Below are 18,182 nucleotides of genomic sequence, written 5' to 3' on the forward strand. Positions count from 1 at the left end.
ACCTATTATCTAAAAATGTCTCCATAAAGTAATAAAATGTCTGATTTGTGAATTTGGAAACAAGCAGGTCTGAGTTCTTGGACAACAGTGATGCTAACACTGTAAGTTGCTATTCAGCCCTGAGAGGCTTCCAGGGATAAATCTAGTTTCCCATACTCTACAGTCTCTGCAGGCTTGTGAACGCCTCAGGCTGCCACCATGAGACCTCCTCAGGCCTCCTCAGGCTGTGCAGAAGCTCTTCTGGTCAGAGAATGCTCTTCTCAAGCCCCCTTAATATACCATTCTGCCAAACCCATAAAGCCTAGTATTCCATTTGTCTGATTCCTTTAAGAAATGCTGTAAACGTATCTACCAAAATGATTTAATTGTCATCCCTTGTTGGTAGGATTAAAGGTTATACTTAGCCTGTTATCAAACTTTTTAGTATTGCCTACATTTTTTTCCATATTAGAAGGCTTTACCTTGTAATCAAGAAATGGGTATTTAGATTTTGAAAAAGTGATTAAGCTCTCAGTTTTGTAATTTTCCAGGTAAACCTTTCTATGAATCACCTTCTTTTCAAACACAATAAAACACGAGGTGAGATAAGTATAATATAATGCTGTTATTATAACTTTCACTTTCTTGCTTCCCATGGGAGTCCCGTTTCTGAATTCAATATATATTTAATTAAAAAGAAGCCTGCTTCCTAACTGCATCTTGTGGCCATCCTTGACTTGCCAGCCAGACCCAAGCAGACAGTAAGTTAGGACCCTGCAATTACATCTGACTGACACCCTGGGTTTCTTCCCATTGGGCCTGTGTGAAAATGTAAACAGAGGGATGGATAGCTCTGGAAACACCAGTGCATGATATTCCTGTACAGCAAATTTCACATGTACATGGACACAGTGTAATAAAGGATGCAGGGATTCTGCTGTCTCTTGGGACTGAGGCCAAATGTATTACAGAAATTAAGAGCACAGACTCTGGGCCAGGTTGCCTGGGTTAGAATCCCAGATGTGCCTTTTCTAGAGTGTGCATGCTGAAATTTTATTGTGCAGGCTGACTTGGAGCAAGTTATTTAAACTCAGGGTCCACTTTGCCTTCTGTAAAATGAGTATAATAATAAATGTCATCAATGAGATGAGTTAGTAATTGGACTGCATTTGGAACAGTGGCTGGCACACAGCACTGTAAGTATTAGCTATTATTATTATTTTTCATGTGTTAGAAGTCTTTTATTTTTCCTTTAGAACAGATGCTCAGTTTAAGTATTATCACTCACTATGCTCTGGCCACATTGATTTCCTTTCAGTTCCTTACACTTGCCCAACACTGCCTTTCCTGGCCATTCCACATGCCACTCCATCCCACTGGAAAGCTGGGGTGCCCTCCTGCTCCTCACTTTAAGTGTCATTTCTTCATCGTGGCCTCCTTGATGCTGCCAGTCTAAATTCGGTCACCTATAAGACCCTCAACGAGATGAATTGACACAGTGGCTGCAATGATGGGCTCAAGCATCGATTGTGAGGAAGTCGCAGGGCCAGGCAGTATTTCCTTTTTTTGTGCATAGGGTCTCTATGAGTCAGAACCGACTTGATGGCACCTAACAACAACAACATTATAACCCCCCAGAGTTTCTCAGTGGTGCAAACAATTGACGCACTTGGCTGCTAACTTAAAGGTTGGCGGTTTGAGTCCACTCAGAGGCTCCTCAGAAGAAAGTCGTGGTGATCTACTTCCAAAAAACCAGCCATTGAAAACCCTATGGAGCACAGCTCTACTCTGACACACACGGGGTCGCCATGAGTTGGAATCGACTCTATGGCTACTGTTTTGGTTTAGTTTTATAACCTCCATACACAGTGAGGTTTTTCCTTCTGAACAATTCATTAAAATGTATAATGTTTCTGATTGTTGAATGACTGTCTTCTATGTTAAACTGCAAGGTTTATGTGGACAAGAACCATATGCTTTCCAAATTCCTGTATTTCTAGAACCTAGCAAAGTTCCTGGCACATACAGCCAATAAATATTTGTTAAAAAAAATAAAGCATGCATGCATACAAAATAGATATCCTGGGAGAACTGGCAAGAGGCAAGAGGAGAAATAAAATCACAAAGCAACTCTAATTACAGATCTTCTGAGTCCATTCCAAACAACCTTTTCACTTTAGAGAGAAAGAAACTAAAGCCCTCTCAGATAAAGGTCACGTGCTAGTGTGACAAAGCAAAGACTATAACCATGTTTTTTAACCATTAGGCTCAATGTTCTTTTTATCTGCATTTTAAAACATGTCAAACTGGTTCTTGAATTTAGGGGAAAAACATCTTTCCATTTTTATGGCTACATTTATATTTTTCTGCATATATTAACCTTAGGATATAAGGTTTGTTTTCTAGTCTTGCACTGCATGTAGCAGGGTCTTTTGCAAATAGATATGACAGTATATACTATTACAGAATTATTTGCCTAGGATTTTAAATCTAAATTGGGTCCTTCACTTAATTTCTGCTCAGGCTATTATGATAGTGTAAATTCTAATAGTTGGGTATTTGTATGTCTGGGAGTAAAATCTAAGGGGATTTCTAAGGGATATATGAGACAAACAAAATTTAAGAGGGTAAAGGATGAGCGTTTTTAAGTTCTAACTTGAAGAAATCATATCAAGAGGATGGGCTTTTAGAGCTAACTACAGATTTCACTACATATGTGGATTTTGGAGTCGTAGGGACTACAATTGAATATAGCATTGTGGTTTTCTGTGTTTGTTCGTCTGTGTTGAAATTTTATTTATGAAAACCGGAGTCAGTGGAAAACATTAATTTTTGGTCTGAAAATAAGTGTCTCCAAATGCAACAAATTGTTATTCACCTGCAATTACTTGATGTTGATTTGAGGATGATTTTTAACTTCTGCAATGTAACATGAATATATGAGAAGAATATCTCCTGATTGATTACAAACAGCATGAAGCATTGTTTTGGTCCTGGGCCTTCCAGAGCATCCCTGCTCCCTCTAACAAATATTTAATCCTGCCTCATTAACATCACAGAAGTTAGGATTTACAGCACATAAGATAATCGCATCAGATCACAGAATGGAGGACAACCACACAATACTGGGAATCATGGCCTAGCCAAGGTGTCACACATTTTGGGGGACACAATTCAATCCATAACACCCTCTGAATACATCACATCTTGTCACACCATATATTGGCTTATTTTTCATAATTATGAACATAAGAAATTTTTTTTTGCTTTGTTTATTAGCATATTGGTACTAAATACTGAACTTTTAAATAATAGATAACAAACACTGTAATTCTATATCAAATACAATAATTGGATATCTGTAACAGGTATGAAGACAAAGCATGTAGCTCTTTTTTATCCATCAGAATTCAATTTATAACTTAGGGACAGCATAAGCATAACACTTATCTCTGGTAAATGTTAGCACTTTGATTTCATTTGAAGTTCTATTCGGAATGATTTAGAAGAGAAAAAGAATTCTAGTAGGGAGATTTTTCTCTGGGGAAAGTTAATTTAGTAGCTGCAATTCTGTCAGAGGTTAGAGATTAATATTTTTTTTCACTTTACTTAAAATTCCTTTCTTACCAGTCATCCCATTATCTCCATATCCCTTATTTTTGGTGATTGAGCCTCCCTTAATAATAATTGAATAACAGAAAACGAATCACTGACTCGGCACCAGCTGAGAATTCTTCGTTCTTCTTTATTCACGGTCCAGCTTTCGCATGCGTAAGAAAAAAGTGTAAATACCATGGCTTGGGTCAGGCGCACCTTAGTGCTCAAAGTGACATCTTTGCTTTTGGACACTTTAAAGAAGTCTTTTGCAGCAGATTTGCCCAAAGCAATGTGTCGTTTTATTTCTTGACTGCTGCTTTCATGGGTGCTGATTGTGGATCCAAGTAAAATGAAATCCTCGACAACTTCAATATTTTTTCCGTTTATCATGATGTTGCTTATTGGTCCAGTTGTGAAGATTTTTGTTTTCTTTATGTTGGGGTGTAAACCATACTGAAGGCTGTGTTTTTGCTCTTCATCAGCAAGTGCTTCAAGTCCTCTTCACTTTCAGTAAACATGGTTGTGTCATCTGCATATTGAAGGCTGTTAATGAGCCTTCCTCCAATCCTGACACTGTGTTTCTCTTCATATAGTCCAGCTTCTTGGATTATTTGCTCAGCATACAGATTGAATGAGTATGGTGAAAGGATACAACCCTGACGCACATCCTTCCTTACTTTAAACCATGCAGTATCCCCTTGTTCTGTTTGAACAACTGCCTCTTGGTCTATGTACAGGTTCCTTATGAGCACAATTAAGTGTTCTGGAATTCCCATTCTTTGCAATGTTATCCATAGTTTGTTATAATCTATGCAGTCGAATGTTTTTGCATAGTCAATAAAACACAGGTAAACATCTTTCTGGTATTCTTCCATAATTAGTCCCATTGTACCTACCCAGGCACAGGCAATGCTGAGGGGCAGGCTCTTAACCCTGAAGATGCAGCAGAGAAAGTCCACTGGCTGCAGGCAGCTAGTCCCAAGATTAAAAAAATAGATGTACTGAGCCAAGCAATTTCAGTTATTCTGCTCACCTTGACGCATCAAATACTTCAATCTATCTCCTGTAGGGATGGAGTGGGTAGAGGGAAGGGGAGAGAAGTGTCAACATCAGGTAAGCCCCTCTCCCTAAAGGAAAAATCAGGAATGGGGAGGAAGAACCCCTCTCCAGTGTGTATCCAAAGGCAAAAATGGAAATTGTAAGTGTAGATAGATGGTTTTATAGATATTTTATAACAGTGAACATTGCTATTTTAAATCTTGACTTCTGTCCCTGATTATCTTGTGTGATAGATATGTAAGAAGTGAAAGTTCAGCACCTAAGGGGGATATGCTGATTTACCCCAATATAAGCAATGTGTAGAGAGTGCTGATCTCATTCCTTCCTTCCTTCATTCACTCCCTCTCTCATTTAACAAATCTTGATTAAACACCAAGAAGGTGGCAGGCCCTGTATGAGGCAATGGAGAGGAGATGATGAGGAGACAGGCAGTTTTTCCTCACACTGTGTAAGCATGGTGGGTGAGGCAAACATTTAAAAGTGAAACGTGCTCTGATCGCGGGCTGAGGTGTCAGGAATAGCTGAAACCTGAGAAGGAGCTAATTTAGCAAGGGCAGGTGAGAGGAAGGAATGGAGAGAATGTTCCAAGCAAAGAGAACCCAAGAACAAAGTCTCAGAGGCAGGATAACCTGAGGCACCAAAGGTTTCATGGCTGAAAGTTTGAGTTCTGTGTTTTAATTCATTTGTGGTTCACTTGGAATCACTCTTTAAATTTTTAATTGAGAGGGAATCTAATTTTTAAATTAGAAAGAAGCTTATTTTATATTTATATGTAAATATTGTTATGTACATGAAATTCATTTTATGTTTTACTGGGTTTAATGCTTATGAGTGGTCACTTTATTGCATATCTTCTCTGTTGTTGTTGGTTTTTTTTGCTTTGATTTATCTACAGTTACCTGGAGTAGATCTTTAAGCAAACATTTTCCCCCGAGAAGATTACATTAGATACGCAAGGACTCTAAATGATTTTTCTCTTAGAATTACTTCTTCTTCCTTAATAAAAAATATCTCATGAGAAGTTTCCTCTTGGTCTTTTGACTTTGCCTCATATATAACTTTTCCATTTCCAGACTCAGGTCTTTCTTTTGCTGAAGAATTTTCTTCTTTTAGATCTATCTTTATTGATTTATTCTATTTGCCATTGGAGCCCTGTTGGCGCAGTGGTTAAGAGCATAGCTGTTAACAAGAAAGTTGGCAGTTCGAATCCACCAGCAGCTCCTTGGAAATCCTATGGAGCAGTTCTACTCCATCTGTAGGGTCGCTATGAGATGGAATTGACTCGATGGAAACGGATTTGGTTTAGGTTTTTATTTGCCATTATCTTTTCTTCAGAAAATGAAATAGGCTGCATGTTGGTTCTCAGTTCCGTGCCCTCCATATAATCATCTTCTCTCTCATCATACGAGTCTTTGTTGTTTTTTTCTCCATTTGGGAAGATTCTTCAAATATCTTCCAATTTGATGATTTAGTTTTCCTGCTGTTCAGATCTGCTATTTGTTGTTCATAATATTGATTTTAAAACTTGAATGTAGTTTGGATTCTTTACAATCTTTTCTTAATCCATCCTGCTCTTTAAAACATTTCTGTGTTCATCTCAATCTGCTTTTGACTTAACTCTGTTTTATGGGTGGTATGGTGCAGCGGTTAAGAGTTACACTGTGGATCTGGACTTTATGGGCTGCATTTGGGGCTCTGCCACTTATGGACTGGGTGAACATGCATAATTTGTGTATACATCCTCAGATTCCTCAACTGTAAATTGGGGACAATAATGTGATTACCTCATAGAGTTGTTGTGAAGACTAAAAGTCACTCATGTAAAACACTTAGAGTAAGAAGTCAATAACTCTTAGTTTCTAATTAACCTATAGCCTATATCTTCCTAAATTATTTTAAGAACACAAAGTAAATATTTTTTAACAGCTTTATAATTGACATGCAATAACTGCATATATTTAAAGTGTACAGTTTGATAAGTTTTGGCATATATATTCACTTGTGAAATCATCACCCCCCAAATTTGAGCCCTTGGGTAATTCCTTCCTCGCACCTTTCCCCCATCACCAACCACTGATCTGCATTCTGTCACTGTAAAATAATGGACAATTTCTAGAGATTTATATAAGTGGAATTAGATAACATGTACTCTTTTTTTCCTGGCATTGCACACTCAGAATAATTATTTGGAAATTCACCCAACTATTGTTGCTTGTATCAATGTGTGTGTACGTGTGTGTGTTTGTATTCTGTTTACCTATCTTTTAAGACAGCAAATTCTACTCACTGTTAGTTTTTTCCTAATTCTTTTCATAATCTACCTGGTTACTGTTAAATTCCGCTTCTCAGTTATTAAACTGATGGACTGGTTGGTGTATTGTATCTAGTAAAATTTCTGGGGCTTTGAGGTATTTATGTAGTGTTATCTGCTCACCCGAGGATGGAGTCCCTGGTCCTGGGCATTTTACTATGGGTGAAGCTTAAGTTTGGCCCATCTAAGCCGTCTATGATTCTTCCTTTTTCAGGAATGACAAATGACAACCCTAGCTGGCATTGCCTTCACTGCTCTGCCACCTTCAGCTCCTTTCCACTTCAGACTTCACACAGCAGTTACACAGTATCACTCCCCACTATCTTCACCCCCAGCTGCATCAGATTGCCAGGGCCTCTAGTCTCAGGGAGAGAGGAGCTAATGGGGATGAAATAAGTTTGGCCACTCAGAAAGCAGCCCCTGTGGGATAAATGAGCAGCTTCTCACCATCTTGTTAACAAAGATTCTGTGTTTGTGAGCTGAGTTTGTACTGGGTGAGGATGGATGGAGATTCTCTACCCTCATGGTTTGTATCTTTTTATCCTCCTGGACAGAAGGTGTAGCATAGTGGTCAAGAATGCTCAATATGGCATCACACAGATCTGGTTCAAATTCCAGCTGATAGCTGAGTAGCCTAGGTCAAATCTGTCTGAGCTGGAGTTTCTCCATCCATAATAAAAAGTCTGCCCCATATTGATTTGAGGATTTAAATTAGGGAGTGCTCAATAAATGGCAGCTATGGAAAGCTGGAAAGCTTATCCCTCTTCTTTCATCAGCTCACAGCACACCTTTGTCCCTTCCCTCAGGTATGATGCTAAAGACAAGCCCCCAGTTCTTTGGAAATTAGTGAGAAGGGTCTACAGGTTAGTCAGTGGTAGGGTGGCAAAGAGGGCAGGGGGGTTAAGGACTGATGCAGAGGATCAGCTGGTCTGGGGAAAGAATCACCCTGTGACAGATATTCTCCAAATTCCAGGAAAGACTGAGGACTCTGCAAGACAGGTTGTCCCCAGGATGCAGAACTCAATGGATCCTCTCTTCTAGCCCCTGCTTAGCCTTGACATAACATCTACTCTTCGGAACCCACATTTCCATTGTTCCTAAGTACTAGCACTTTCTGGACTGCAGATATGAATAAGAGAACCCAGTGGGCTCAGGCTTCCACTTCCTTAAGAACCCAGATCAGGGTCTTTTCACTGGTCCTTGGGGCCTCTTAACACAAAAGGGCTCATTCCATCAACATATTCTCTCCACTCCTTTTTTAAAGCCAGCACATGATTGATTCCAATAATGCCCACATGAATAAAACTCCAAATTCAATTTAATTGTCTAACAGTGGTTCTTTCTTGCTCAGCAGCTTATTCACCTTTTTCAAAAAGGCCATATATACTCTACCCCACACTTTTCATAGTTGATGGGAGACTCAGCATTCCCCAAACAACTCTATAATTTCTCTCTCTAAAATAGAGACAGAAGCTGGGATTTCATTTCAAAAAGGATGGTATGTTACATTCATAGAGCAAGTAGTCTCCTTTATCATGCCTGTCTGCCATGGGGAACCATCTAAACTTTGGCTTGGAAATTCCCTGTGGATTCTGGCAGATCATCCCTTGGTATTTGTATCCAGTGATGTTGAAACTTTCTATCTTTCTATTGTTTTCAGGAGGACAAATCAGGAATCACTAGCTTTCTAACATCTCATTTCAGATTTCCTCATTCACATGTATGGAACGAGTAATTTTCAGTCCTTGAATACAAGAAATATCAATTTATGTAAATTTTTTATGAAACATCTTCAACACTAACATACTGATTCTTTTAATATTCTCTTTCAGCTGAATTTTATTCTCTTTCTGAATACAGTTAGAGTTCTGGCTACCAAAATTTGGAAGACCAATGCAATTGGGCATGACACCAGAAAGCAATACAGGTAATTCCAGGACAGGCATCCATCAGAGAAATATTTTGTTTACTATTTAAAGAAACAAAATGATTAATCTGAAATGTCTCTAAGAGATTAAATTTGTGAATGTGTACTTCTATTTGGTTCAGTATGAATTATCTGAAAAGTAAATATATTTTATGAAAATATAACCCAAAACCTTCCCAATGTGCTTAAGTTCTAGGTATTGGGATTTTCTTAGCAGTTTGGGATATTCCCATAAGCCATTTTATCCCACAGAAAATCTCTTGTTTGATAATTTTGGGAGACAATTTTATCTGCATTCTAAAAATAATATGTCATAAGTTAAAATCAAGAAAATGATTTGCTACATCGTTCTCAATCTTTCCATGACATTGGTACCTACCAAATGTAAATTTTTTAGAACTTTCAAATGTGCTGACTGAGGAGGGTCTATTAATCAATCTTTGATAAGGAAAGGACAAATTGAATGTTTGAGATCATTATCAAAATACTTAAGGGTGTGTCTTTTCTGCCAACGACCATTTCAGAAATTCTCAGTAAGAGTTGCCTCTATCCAAGTGGACATGTACAGTCATTAGGTGGATGTGGGTCAGTCTTTACTATCCCCAGTGCAAGTAACTATTGCTTTCTGCCTCTCATTGTTGAGAAATGCTGTCTCAGATACAGAAAGGAGAAAATCATAGTCAGCATTTCAATCCTCTCTCACAAATGTTCTCTAAGTCCTTTGTTGAATCATTCTTCTTCACTGTTTGGGCAGCTTTTACTAAATGGCAGAAAAGGCTACAGATATGGGCTGGAGTCTAGATACAAAGCACAATATGAACAAGCTGACAGCTGTTCGCTCCAGTTATTTTCAGCGTGCTTCAAGGGCTGGTATTATAAAATAAAATGTGTGCAAGAGTTTCAAGTGAAGAGCCTATGAGATACTACCGCTTGTCTAATCTCACAGCCCATCAGTGATGACAAAGGCCAAAATGTGATAGAACAATGAAAGATGTAAACAGACTTTTGTTCTTCCTCATAAAATGAAAAAGCACAATGGTGTTTGAAATCTACTTATTTCTCGAGTTCTGAATGGTGTAAACTTGCTGCTTTAGTAGAAATTTGCCTGAGAGATTAGAGAAACAAAAGGTGACTTATCTTAAAAAAGAATAGAACCGACACTATTTTCAGCTCATCCATGGGGGATTAGCTGTCTAGGAACAGTGGAAGAGAATCATTCATTAGGATTGAAGTCCTTTACTATTCATAATTCCGAAGAAAGTTTAAATAGTTTAGTGCCCGGAAGGTTACTAAGTTTGTAGTGATCAATTAGAACAGGTCTAGAATAATAGGGGAGCCCTGGTGGCACAGTGGTTAAGAACTGTGCTGCTAACCAAAAGGTCAGCGGTTTGAATCTATCAGCTGCTCCCTGGAAACCCTATGGGGCAGTTCTACTCTGTCCTATAGGGTCGCTATGAGCTGGAATCGACTTGACGGCAAGGGGTTTTTGGTTTAGAGCAATAGGAGTCAGGAAAGATGTTTTTCAGCCAAATACTTTTTTTTTCATAGCTGAAACGTATTTAATACTTTTAATAATGTTCAAAGTTAAACTACCAAGTTCACACGATTGTTGGTAGACTCAATTTGTGGGGGGCGGGGAGGGTATTTGGACTGAGGGCCGATTTTCTTGCTGGCTTTTGGCCAGATGCCACCCTCAGTTCCTTGTCACACAGGCCTCTCAACAGGGCATCTCACAACTTGGCAGCTTGCTTCATCAAACCTAGCAAGGGAGATATCCCATCACCTTTGCCAAAATCTATAAGTTAGAAGCAAGTCCCTGGTCCTGCCCACATTCAAGGGCAGAGGATTAACAAGGGCATGAATACCAGAGACTGGAATCATTGGTGCCCATTTTAGAGTCAGCCCATCACGTTGGGGAAACATTGATTCCTCCAACTACATAGGAAAATATGTATAAAGAGACAATTAAGGGAAACAAACAAACAAAACTATACACATACATACTCACACACAACTATACAAAACTGATCTCTAGGCAATTTGAGATAGAGTGCTTGACATCTAAAGACTGTTCAGAGAAGGCAAGAGAAAGTTGGGAATTGGCTACACCCAACAACAGCAGCTTATAAGAAAATATGACATGTCTCAGGAAATAAGCATAATCAATGATAACTGGAGATTCAAGAGTAGGAAGAAAGAAACAAGGCTGTAGTTGATTCTAAAAACAAACAAAACAGCCAAAATGTTGCCTATGAAAGTAAATGAAGTTAGCATGGATGAATGAAGTTGTGCTTTCTAAGGGTCAAATGTAGAAGTTATAAGACTTAGGGGAGAAAAAATAATTCACAACTTTATGAAAAGAATATCCTTTAAGTAAGAAGACTAGAAATGAGATTAGAGAGAAATTTTCCCACTTACATCAAGCGGAGTCCAACTCATGGCAACCCTACGTGTTTCAGAGTAGAACTCTGCTCCATAGGGTTTTCAGTGGCTGATTTTTTGGACATAGATTGTCATGCTTTTCTTCTGAGGTGCCTTTTGGTGGACTTGAACCACCAACATTTCTGTTAGCAGCTGAGAGCATTAACTACTTGCACCACTTGGTGACTCCAGAGAAAACTGTTGTTGTTAGGTACTGTTTTCAATTCATAGTGACCCCATGTGACAGAGTGGATGTGCCCCATAGAGTTTTTTTGGCTGTAGTCTTTATGGAAGCAGATTCCTAGGTCTTTCTCCTGTGGCACCGCTGGGTGAGTTGAACCTCCAACATTTAGGTTAGCAGTTGAGCTCTGATAAGTGAGAATAAGCTACCTGATTTAGTATAAATGTGACAGGAAATGACGAACCATGGGATTCAAAGAGACAGGAAAAGCCAACCCTTGTTAGCTCTCCTAAGCTTTGTTTGTTCCAGCAAGCTGTCTTTACTGTCTTTGCTCTGTTGTTAGCTGCCCTTGAGCTGTTTTTGACTCATAGTGACTCCATGTGACAGAGTAGAATTTCTCCATAGGGTTTTCTTGGCTGTAATCTTTATGGGGAAGGAACCCTGGTGGCACAGTGATTAAGCACTTGGCTGCTAACTGAAAGGTTGGCTGTTTGAAACCACGTGGGAGAAAGATGTGGCAGTCTCTGCTTCCACAAAGATTTATAGCCTGGGAAACCCCATGGGCCTTTCTACCCTGTCCTATAGGGTTGCTATGAGTCAGAATCAACTCATTAACAATGGGTTTTTTAACCTTACGGGATCTGATCTCCAGGTCTTTTTCCCCCAGCAGAGCCACTAGGTGGGCTGAACTGCCAATCCTTTGGATAGCAACCAATTGCTTAACTGTTGTGCCTTCAGAGCTCCTTGCAGGGCACTCTAGCTGATTTCTAAAAAAGGGTTTGCTATTCTCTTTCAGGAAACTCGCCAAATCCACGCTCATCCTGGTCCTGGTCTTCGGTGTGCATTACATCGTGTTTGTGTGCCTGCCGCACTCCTTCACTGGGCTCGGCTGGGAGATCCGCATGCACTGTGAGCTCTTCTTCAACTCCTTTCAGGTAAAGAGCGCCCTCCAGTATCTCGGCTCTAGTATTTTGCTTTTTCTCTTGCAACCTCTTTCTCCATCATGCACTCAACTGTGTGGATCATAACAAATTATCAATAACATTGCAAAGAATGGGAATTCCAGAACACTTAATTATGCTCATGCAGAACCTATACATAGATCAAGAGGCAATTGTTCAAAAAGAACAAGGGAATACTGCCTGGTTTAAAATTAGGAAAGGTGTGCATCAGGGTTGTATCCTTTCACCATACCTATTCAATCTGTATGCTGAGCAAATAATCCGAGAAGCTGGACTATGTGAAGAAGAACAGAGCATAAGGATTGGAGGAAGACTCATTAACAACCTTCCATATGCAGATGACACAACCTTGCTGGCTGAAAGTGAAGACGACTTGAATCACTTGCTGATGAAGATCAAAGACTTCGTCTCACAAACTTTGGATGTGTTATTAGGACAGACCAGTCCCTGGAGAAGGATGTCATACTTGGTAAGGTAGAGGGTCAGCGAAAGAGAGGAAGACTCTCCATGAGATGGATTGACACAGTGGTGCAACAATGGACTCAAACATAGCAACACTGTGAGGAGGGCGCAGGACTGGGAAGTGTTTCATTCTGCTGTACACAGGGTCGCTGTGAATCGGAAATGACTCGGCGGCACCTAACAACAACAGCCACCACCTCTTTCTCTGTCCCTGTCTCTGACTTTGATGCTCCAGGCCCCGAGGGCCTTGGAAAGACGATATTCTTTGGCACCTCTACAGAGATCAGGTTAATCCTCTGACCACAGCTCACAAACAAGCCTGGGTGGTGAGCCAAGAATGCATATTGTTGTAAAATACATGACACTTTCTGTGTGTGTAGAAAACAAATGAAAGTGAAAGAAGCGGGAGGCAGGGAAGAGAGAAAAAGGGAAAGGAAGAAAAACAGAGGGAGGGTTTGCTTTCATGCTTTATGTCTCATTTCTCACCTGAATCACTACAGACACCTCCTAACTCTTCTTCCTGATTAGTCATTTGCTGCTGCCCCTTGCCACCTTAAATCTGTTCTCTACACAAGAGTCTGAAGAATCTGAAAAATATGAATTTGATCATGGCACTTACCTGCCAAAAATATCCAGGGGCTTCCCACCGCACTCAGAATAAATTCTAAAGGCTGTTATCCACTTTACACCCTCATTTCACCCCACACTTCTTGTTGCCCACTAAATTCCAGACCCACTAGGGGACTTTCTGTTCCTCAAAGATGCCAAGCCCCATTCTGCCTTGCAGTTGCTGGTCCTTCTGCCTGGAATGCTCTTCTCCCTAATGTTTACATGGCTGGTTTCTTCTTGTCATTCAAACCAGCCCAAATGTCACCTCCTCAGAGAATGTTTGAATGGCTGAGTTCCCCATCTAATATCACCATTCTTCTCTCTCACAGCGCTTATTTTAAATACCTACATAGCCCTTATCATCTTACATTTTTCTTGTGTCAGTATCTGTTTTTGTTTTATCTGCCTCTTTTCCCTTCTAGAATGTAAGCACCACAAGAATAGGGACCTTGTCCGTCATGTTTTTATTGATTATCCCTGTAACCCTGGACAGCTCCTAGTGTACCTAGTGCTCCTCTCAAGTATTTTTGAATGAATGATAAAAAATGTTTCTTTGTGTTCCTACCATATAATACTCTATGTCTGACGTTTCCAGCCTTCACAGTTTATAAATATCTCTTACCAACCAACCAGGGGATATTACATGATCCTTGAGTGGCAACATAAATGAAACTAACATAATAGAAATCAGCTCTTTGTGTATCTTGGAGTGTTTTATTCAGTTACTTGTTTGGTTCAGCTGACACCAAGGAAAGATACTAAACAACTTTAATATAAATGTAAGGATTTGAAAACCTTAGGAGAGAATAATTTTTATAATTTTTGATGGGATAATGAAAAAATAGTTTTCAAGTTATACATTTTGTTACAAGACACTTTCATGCTGTGAGCTTTATGTCAGCTGGGCTAACGTTCTGCTTTTGTGTTCTTTAGGGTTTCTTTGTGTCTATCATCTACTGCTATTGCAATGGAGAGGTAGGTCTGAAGGAAGCACAGACATCCCACAGGTCTGGCTCTGAGTAAGGTTGTAAATGCCCATCACAATGTGACCTAAATCTCTTTAGAATCTCAGGAGTTACAGGACAGAATAAGGTGGGGAGAAAGGAGATACTTTAATCATAGATTATTTCGACAAAGCAACTATTAATGTAAATTAACTAAGGTCCTCATCTTCTAGCGTTTTCAAATTTCAACTCACTTGCAAACCCCCAAATAAAACAACTTGGTGGGATACAAAGTGATACTTGGAGCGACAGTGAACTTCCTGTTCCAGTTAATACTTAAAACTTGTGTTCAATTTCAAGTTGTATAAGAAACTCAAATATAAGTTTCCTTGGCCCAAATCCATTAGAATATTTTGATATGGCATTTTTTAAACCACAAGGTCTTGGGCACAGACACCACTCATCTGTCAGTGGGGGCAGGTGTGTTGCTACGATGCTGAACAGGATTCAGCAGAGCTTCCAGACTACGTTGGACTAGGAGGAAAGGCCTGGTGATCTACTTCTGAAAAATCAGCCTGTAAAAACCATATGGATCACAGTGGTCCCATCCGAAACGATCATGAGGGTGGTGCAGGACTGGGCAGCGTTTTGTTCCATTGTGCGTAGTGTGGCCATGAGTTGGGGTAGCTTCAGGACAGCTAACAACAATCATCATTGAAACTGGAGCAGACGTCCTTGTAACAAGGTTTCAAAATTTCCCTTGTTATTTCTAAAACACACTGTGCTCTTTTGTGTTTTAGGTTCAGTCTGAGGTGAAGAAGATGTGGAGTAGATGGAATCTATCCATCGACTGGAAAACAGCGCCCCCATGTGGCAGCCACAGGTACGGCTCAGTGCTCACCACCATGACTCACAGCACCAGCAGCCAGTCACAGATGGCGGCCAGCACTCGCATGGTGCTCATCTCCAGCAAAGTGGCCAAGACTGTCAGCAGACAGCCCGACAGCCATGTGACTTTACCCGGCTATGTCTGGAGTAACTCGGAGCAAGACTGCCTGCCACCCTCAATCCATGAGGATGCCAAGGAAGGTAATGGGAACCAGGGAGATGATATTCCAATGAAGGAGTCTTCCAAGCCATTGGAATTTAGCCTGGATGCTGAAGGAAGCAAAGGAGAAATGGAGGATGCTCTCTGAATCACCATCTATGATTTAATGGGCTGGTCAATCTGGTTATGTGAAAGAAGCTTGGCCCACATTCCTGTGCTTGAGCCGCTGGGCTATAAGTTCAGAGTTAAAGTGTTATTTAAAAGTTTTCAGGCTCTGTGAATTGACTCCTATAAATACTAAACACACAAAAGGGGAGGTGTCAGTGGAGTAGTTTAATTATCTTATTTTGGCATCACATCTCTTCCAAACTTATTTGTGGATACTTGCTCTGTGATTGTTCATTTTTCTGCAACTTTTGAATAGACAAATTTTAATTGATTGGATCTAGCTTTCTGTCACAAACACCACCCTCAATATGATAGAGATAATTTAGCGTGTCATTCTCCTCTTAAGGAATTAATGCTCTCTTTTTATTTTCCTCATTTTAATGTACAAAATGGCACAGGACCAGGTAACATTTCATTCTGTTATACATAAAGTCACCATGAGTGGGAGCTGACTCAAAGGCAACTCACAACAACAGTGATCATTGCATTTATTTACAATGCAAAGGAGCAATTAGGGTCTGGAAAATATATGTTGAAAGATTAAAGATCTAAGAAGAAATATACATTGGAAAATAAGTTGGCTGACCTTTGATAAAATTAAAATTTATGACAGTGAAATGTGCTTCTTTCTGGGAACAAAGATAATTATTCAAAAAAGAATATTGCACATATCCCTCCTCTTGAGTGTCCCCTCTGTGACCAGGCAGACCTCAGGTCTTCCCTCTTCTCTGTAAATCATGACATGCTGCAAGTTTTTCAATCAGTGGGCTTGTGTTATAAACTGATTTTGTTTATGATCATTTGCATTGATAGTAAATCACACTGCATCTATGTCTTTTTCTTCTTTGTTCTATTAGTGTATTGCAAATGGCATGTGGGATAAATTAAAAGTTGGTTTTAAAAGTATATTTTAAGTGATTTTCTTCAAGTTTCTTTTAGCATCTCATTTTATTTTTGAGAACCAATTAAACTTATCCTTCTCCAAATCTACAGACTTCAGAATTTAGTTCCTGTACTTTTTTTGAACTTGAAATATCAGTAGATTGCAGTAGTGAAAACAGTTTTTGGAATGAATGCCACATACCAGGCATCTTGCTAGGTGTTTACAAACAATTAGCTCACCTAACTTTCCAATTGTGGACCAAACCCTATCACTGTCACCCTTTTTACAGATGATAATGTGGCTCACAGAGATGGGTAACTTGCCCAAAGTTGCACAGCTAGTTCTTGGCAGAGCTTGGATTCAATGCAGTTTCACTGACTTCAAGCCCCATGTTCCTAACCATACTGTCACCAATAGGTGTGTAGCTTAACCAATAAAAAAAATTCAGTGAATTCTTTCTATTTTAGGGACTCATATTGTAATATGTTTTAGCCTACGATCCTCATGAAGTTTTCACTTTTGTGGAGAAGACAAACACACGTAGGAAATGAAAAACATCACAGAACAATATATTTCCAAGTAAAATAACACAGGTCAAGCTGATCTGTCTCTTAATTTGCTGAATATTTTAACCAATATGCAAATAGCATCATGATGAATAAGGTGCTCTGATGTCTACATACCCTCTTGAAAAACATAATACTTTCTGCCCATACTCTTTCCTTCCTTTCCCCTCTGTGCTGTGGTGTAGGTCATTTCCTTCCCTTCCTGTTTATGAAAGTGCTATTGTGCATATTTAATTTATCTAATTCACTTCTATATTGTCACATCCCCATGCTGCCTCCCCATTTGGAAAGATTCATCATGGGCTGAGACAGAGATTAAGTTCAATTCCATTGCTAATTTGCTGAATGGTTTTATAAAATCACTTCCTTTATAGTTCAGTTTCTCCATCTTTAAAATGCAGATGACCTCACAGAAATGTTCTGATGGTTAAAGAGATCACATATTGAAAGTATTTTGTAATATAAAAATTCCATATAAATACTTGGATTAGGTTGTTGCTACATCGTTGTTTAAAGTTAAATCTTATTTTGCCCCATTATGTTAAAAAAAGATTGCAGTCGCATTGATCATTTCAATACAATAAGGAATTGTTAGAATGGATATATTTAGGAAACAAGGAAAATATCAAGTGTTCTTCTTTCTAAGTCAACCCCAAAATCTAAGACTAAACCACCACTTCTTTACAGATTTAAGCAGGAAAGGTGCAGGTATGTATTTTTGAAATAACCTTCAGACTATATGACAGTAAGCTAGAAAAGACTACATAGAAGCAAGAAAAGCAGTTGGGAAACCACTGCAAGGATAGAGGTGAGATGCAATGAGAACCTATGTTATGACAAAGGCAGTGGAAATAGAGAAAAGATGGTATTTAAGAGGTAGAAGACAGGCAGAAGGACAAATGAGCAAATCTGGTAATTCTCGCTTAAAAAAAAAAAAAAACAACCATTGCTGTCAAGTCAATTGCAACTCATAGCTGACCCTATAGGACAGAGTAGAACTGCCCCACAGGATTTCCAAGGAGCACCTGGTGGATTCAAACTGCCGACCTTTTGGTTAGCAGCCAT

General features: G+C 39.4%; 1 protein-coding gene across 1 annotated transcript in view; it reads left to right on the forward strand.

The window, feature by feature from the left end:
• Positions 1-15,965, forward strand: part of PTH2R (parathyroid hormone 2 receptor) — an 86,480-nt gene extending 70,515 nt beyond the window's left edge. The window contains exons 10-13 of the mRNA XM_004378289.2: positions 8,779-8,873; positions 12,272-12,410; positions 14,442-14,483; positions 15,253-15,965. Of these exons, the coding sequence (XP_004378346.1) occupies positions 8,779-8,873; positions 12,272-12,410; positions 14,442-14,483; positions 15,253-15,648 (672 nt within the window). The 3' untranslated portion in view covers positions 15,649-15,965. The remainder of the gene's footprint in view (positions 1-8,778; positions 8,874-12,271; positions 12,411-14,441; positions 14,484-15,252) is intronic.
• Positions 15,966-18,182: the final 2,217 nt, after the last annotated feature.

Source organism: Trichechus manatus, unplaced genomic scaffold (genome assembly GCF_000243295.1).
Source record: "Trichechus manatus latirostris isolate Lorelei unplaced genomic scaffold, TriManLat1.0 scaffold00056, whole genome shotgun sequence".
NCBI classification, from domain to species: Eukaryota; Metazoa; Chordata; class Mammalia; order Sirenia; family Trichechidae; genus Trichechus; species Trichechus manatus.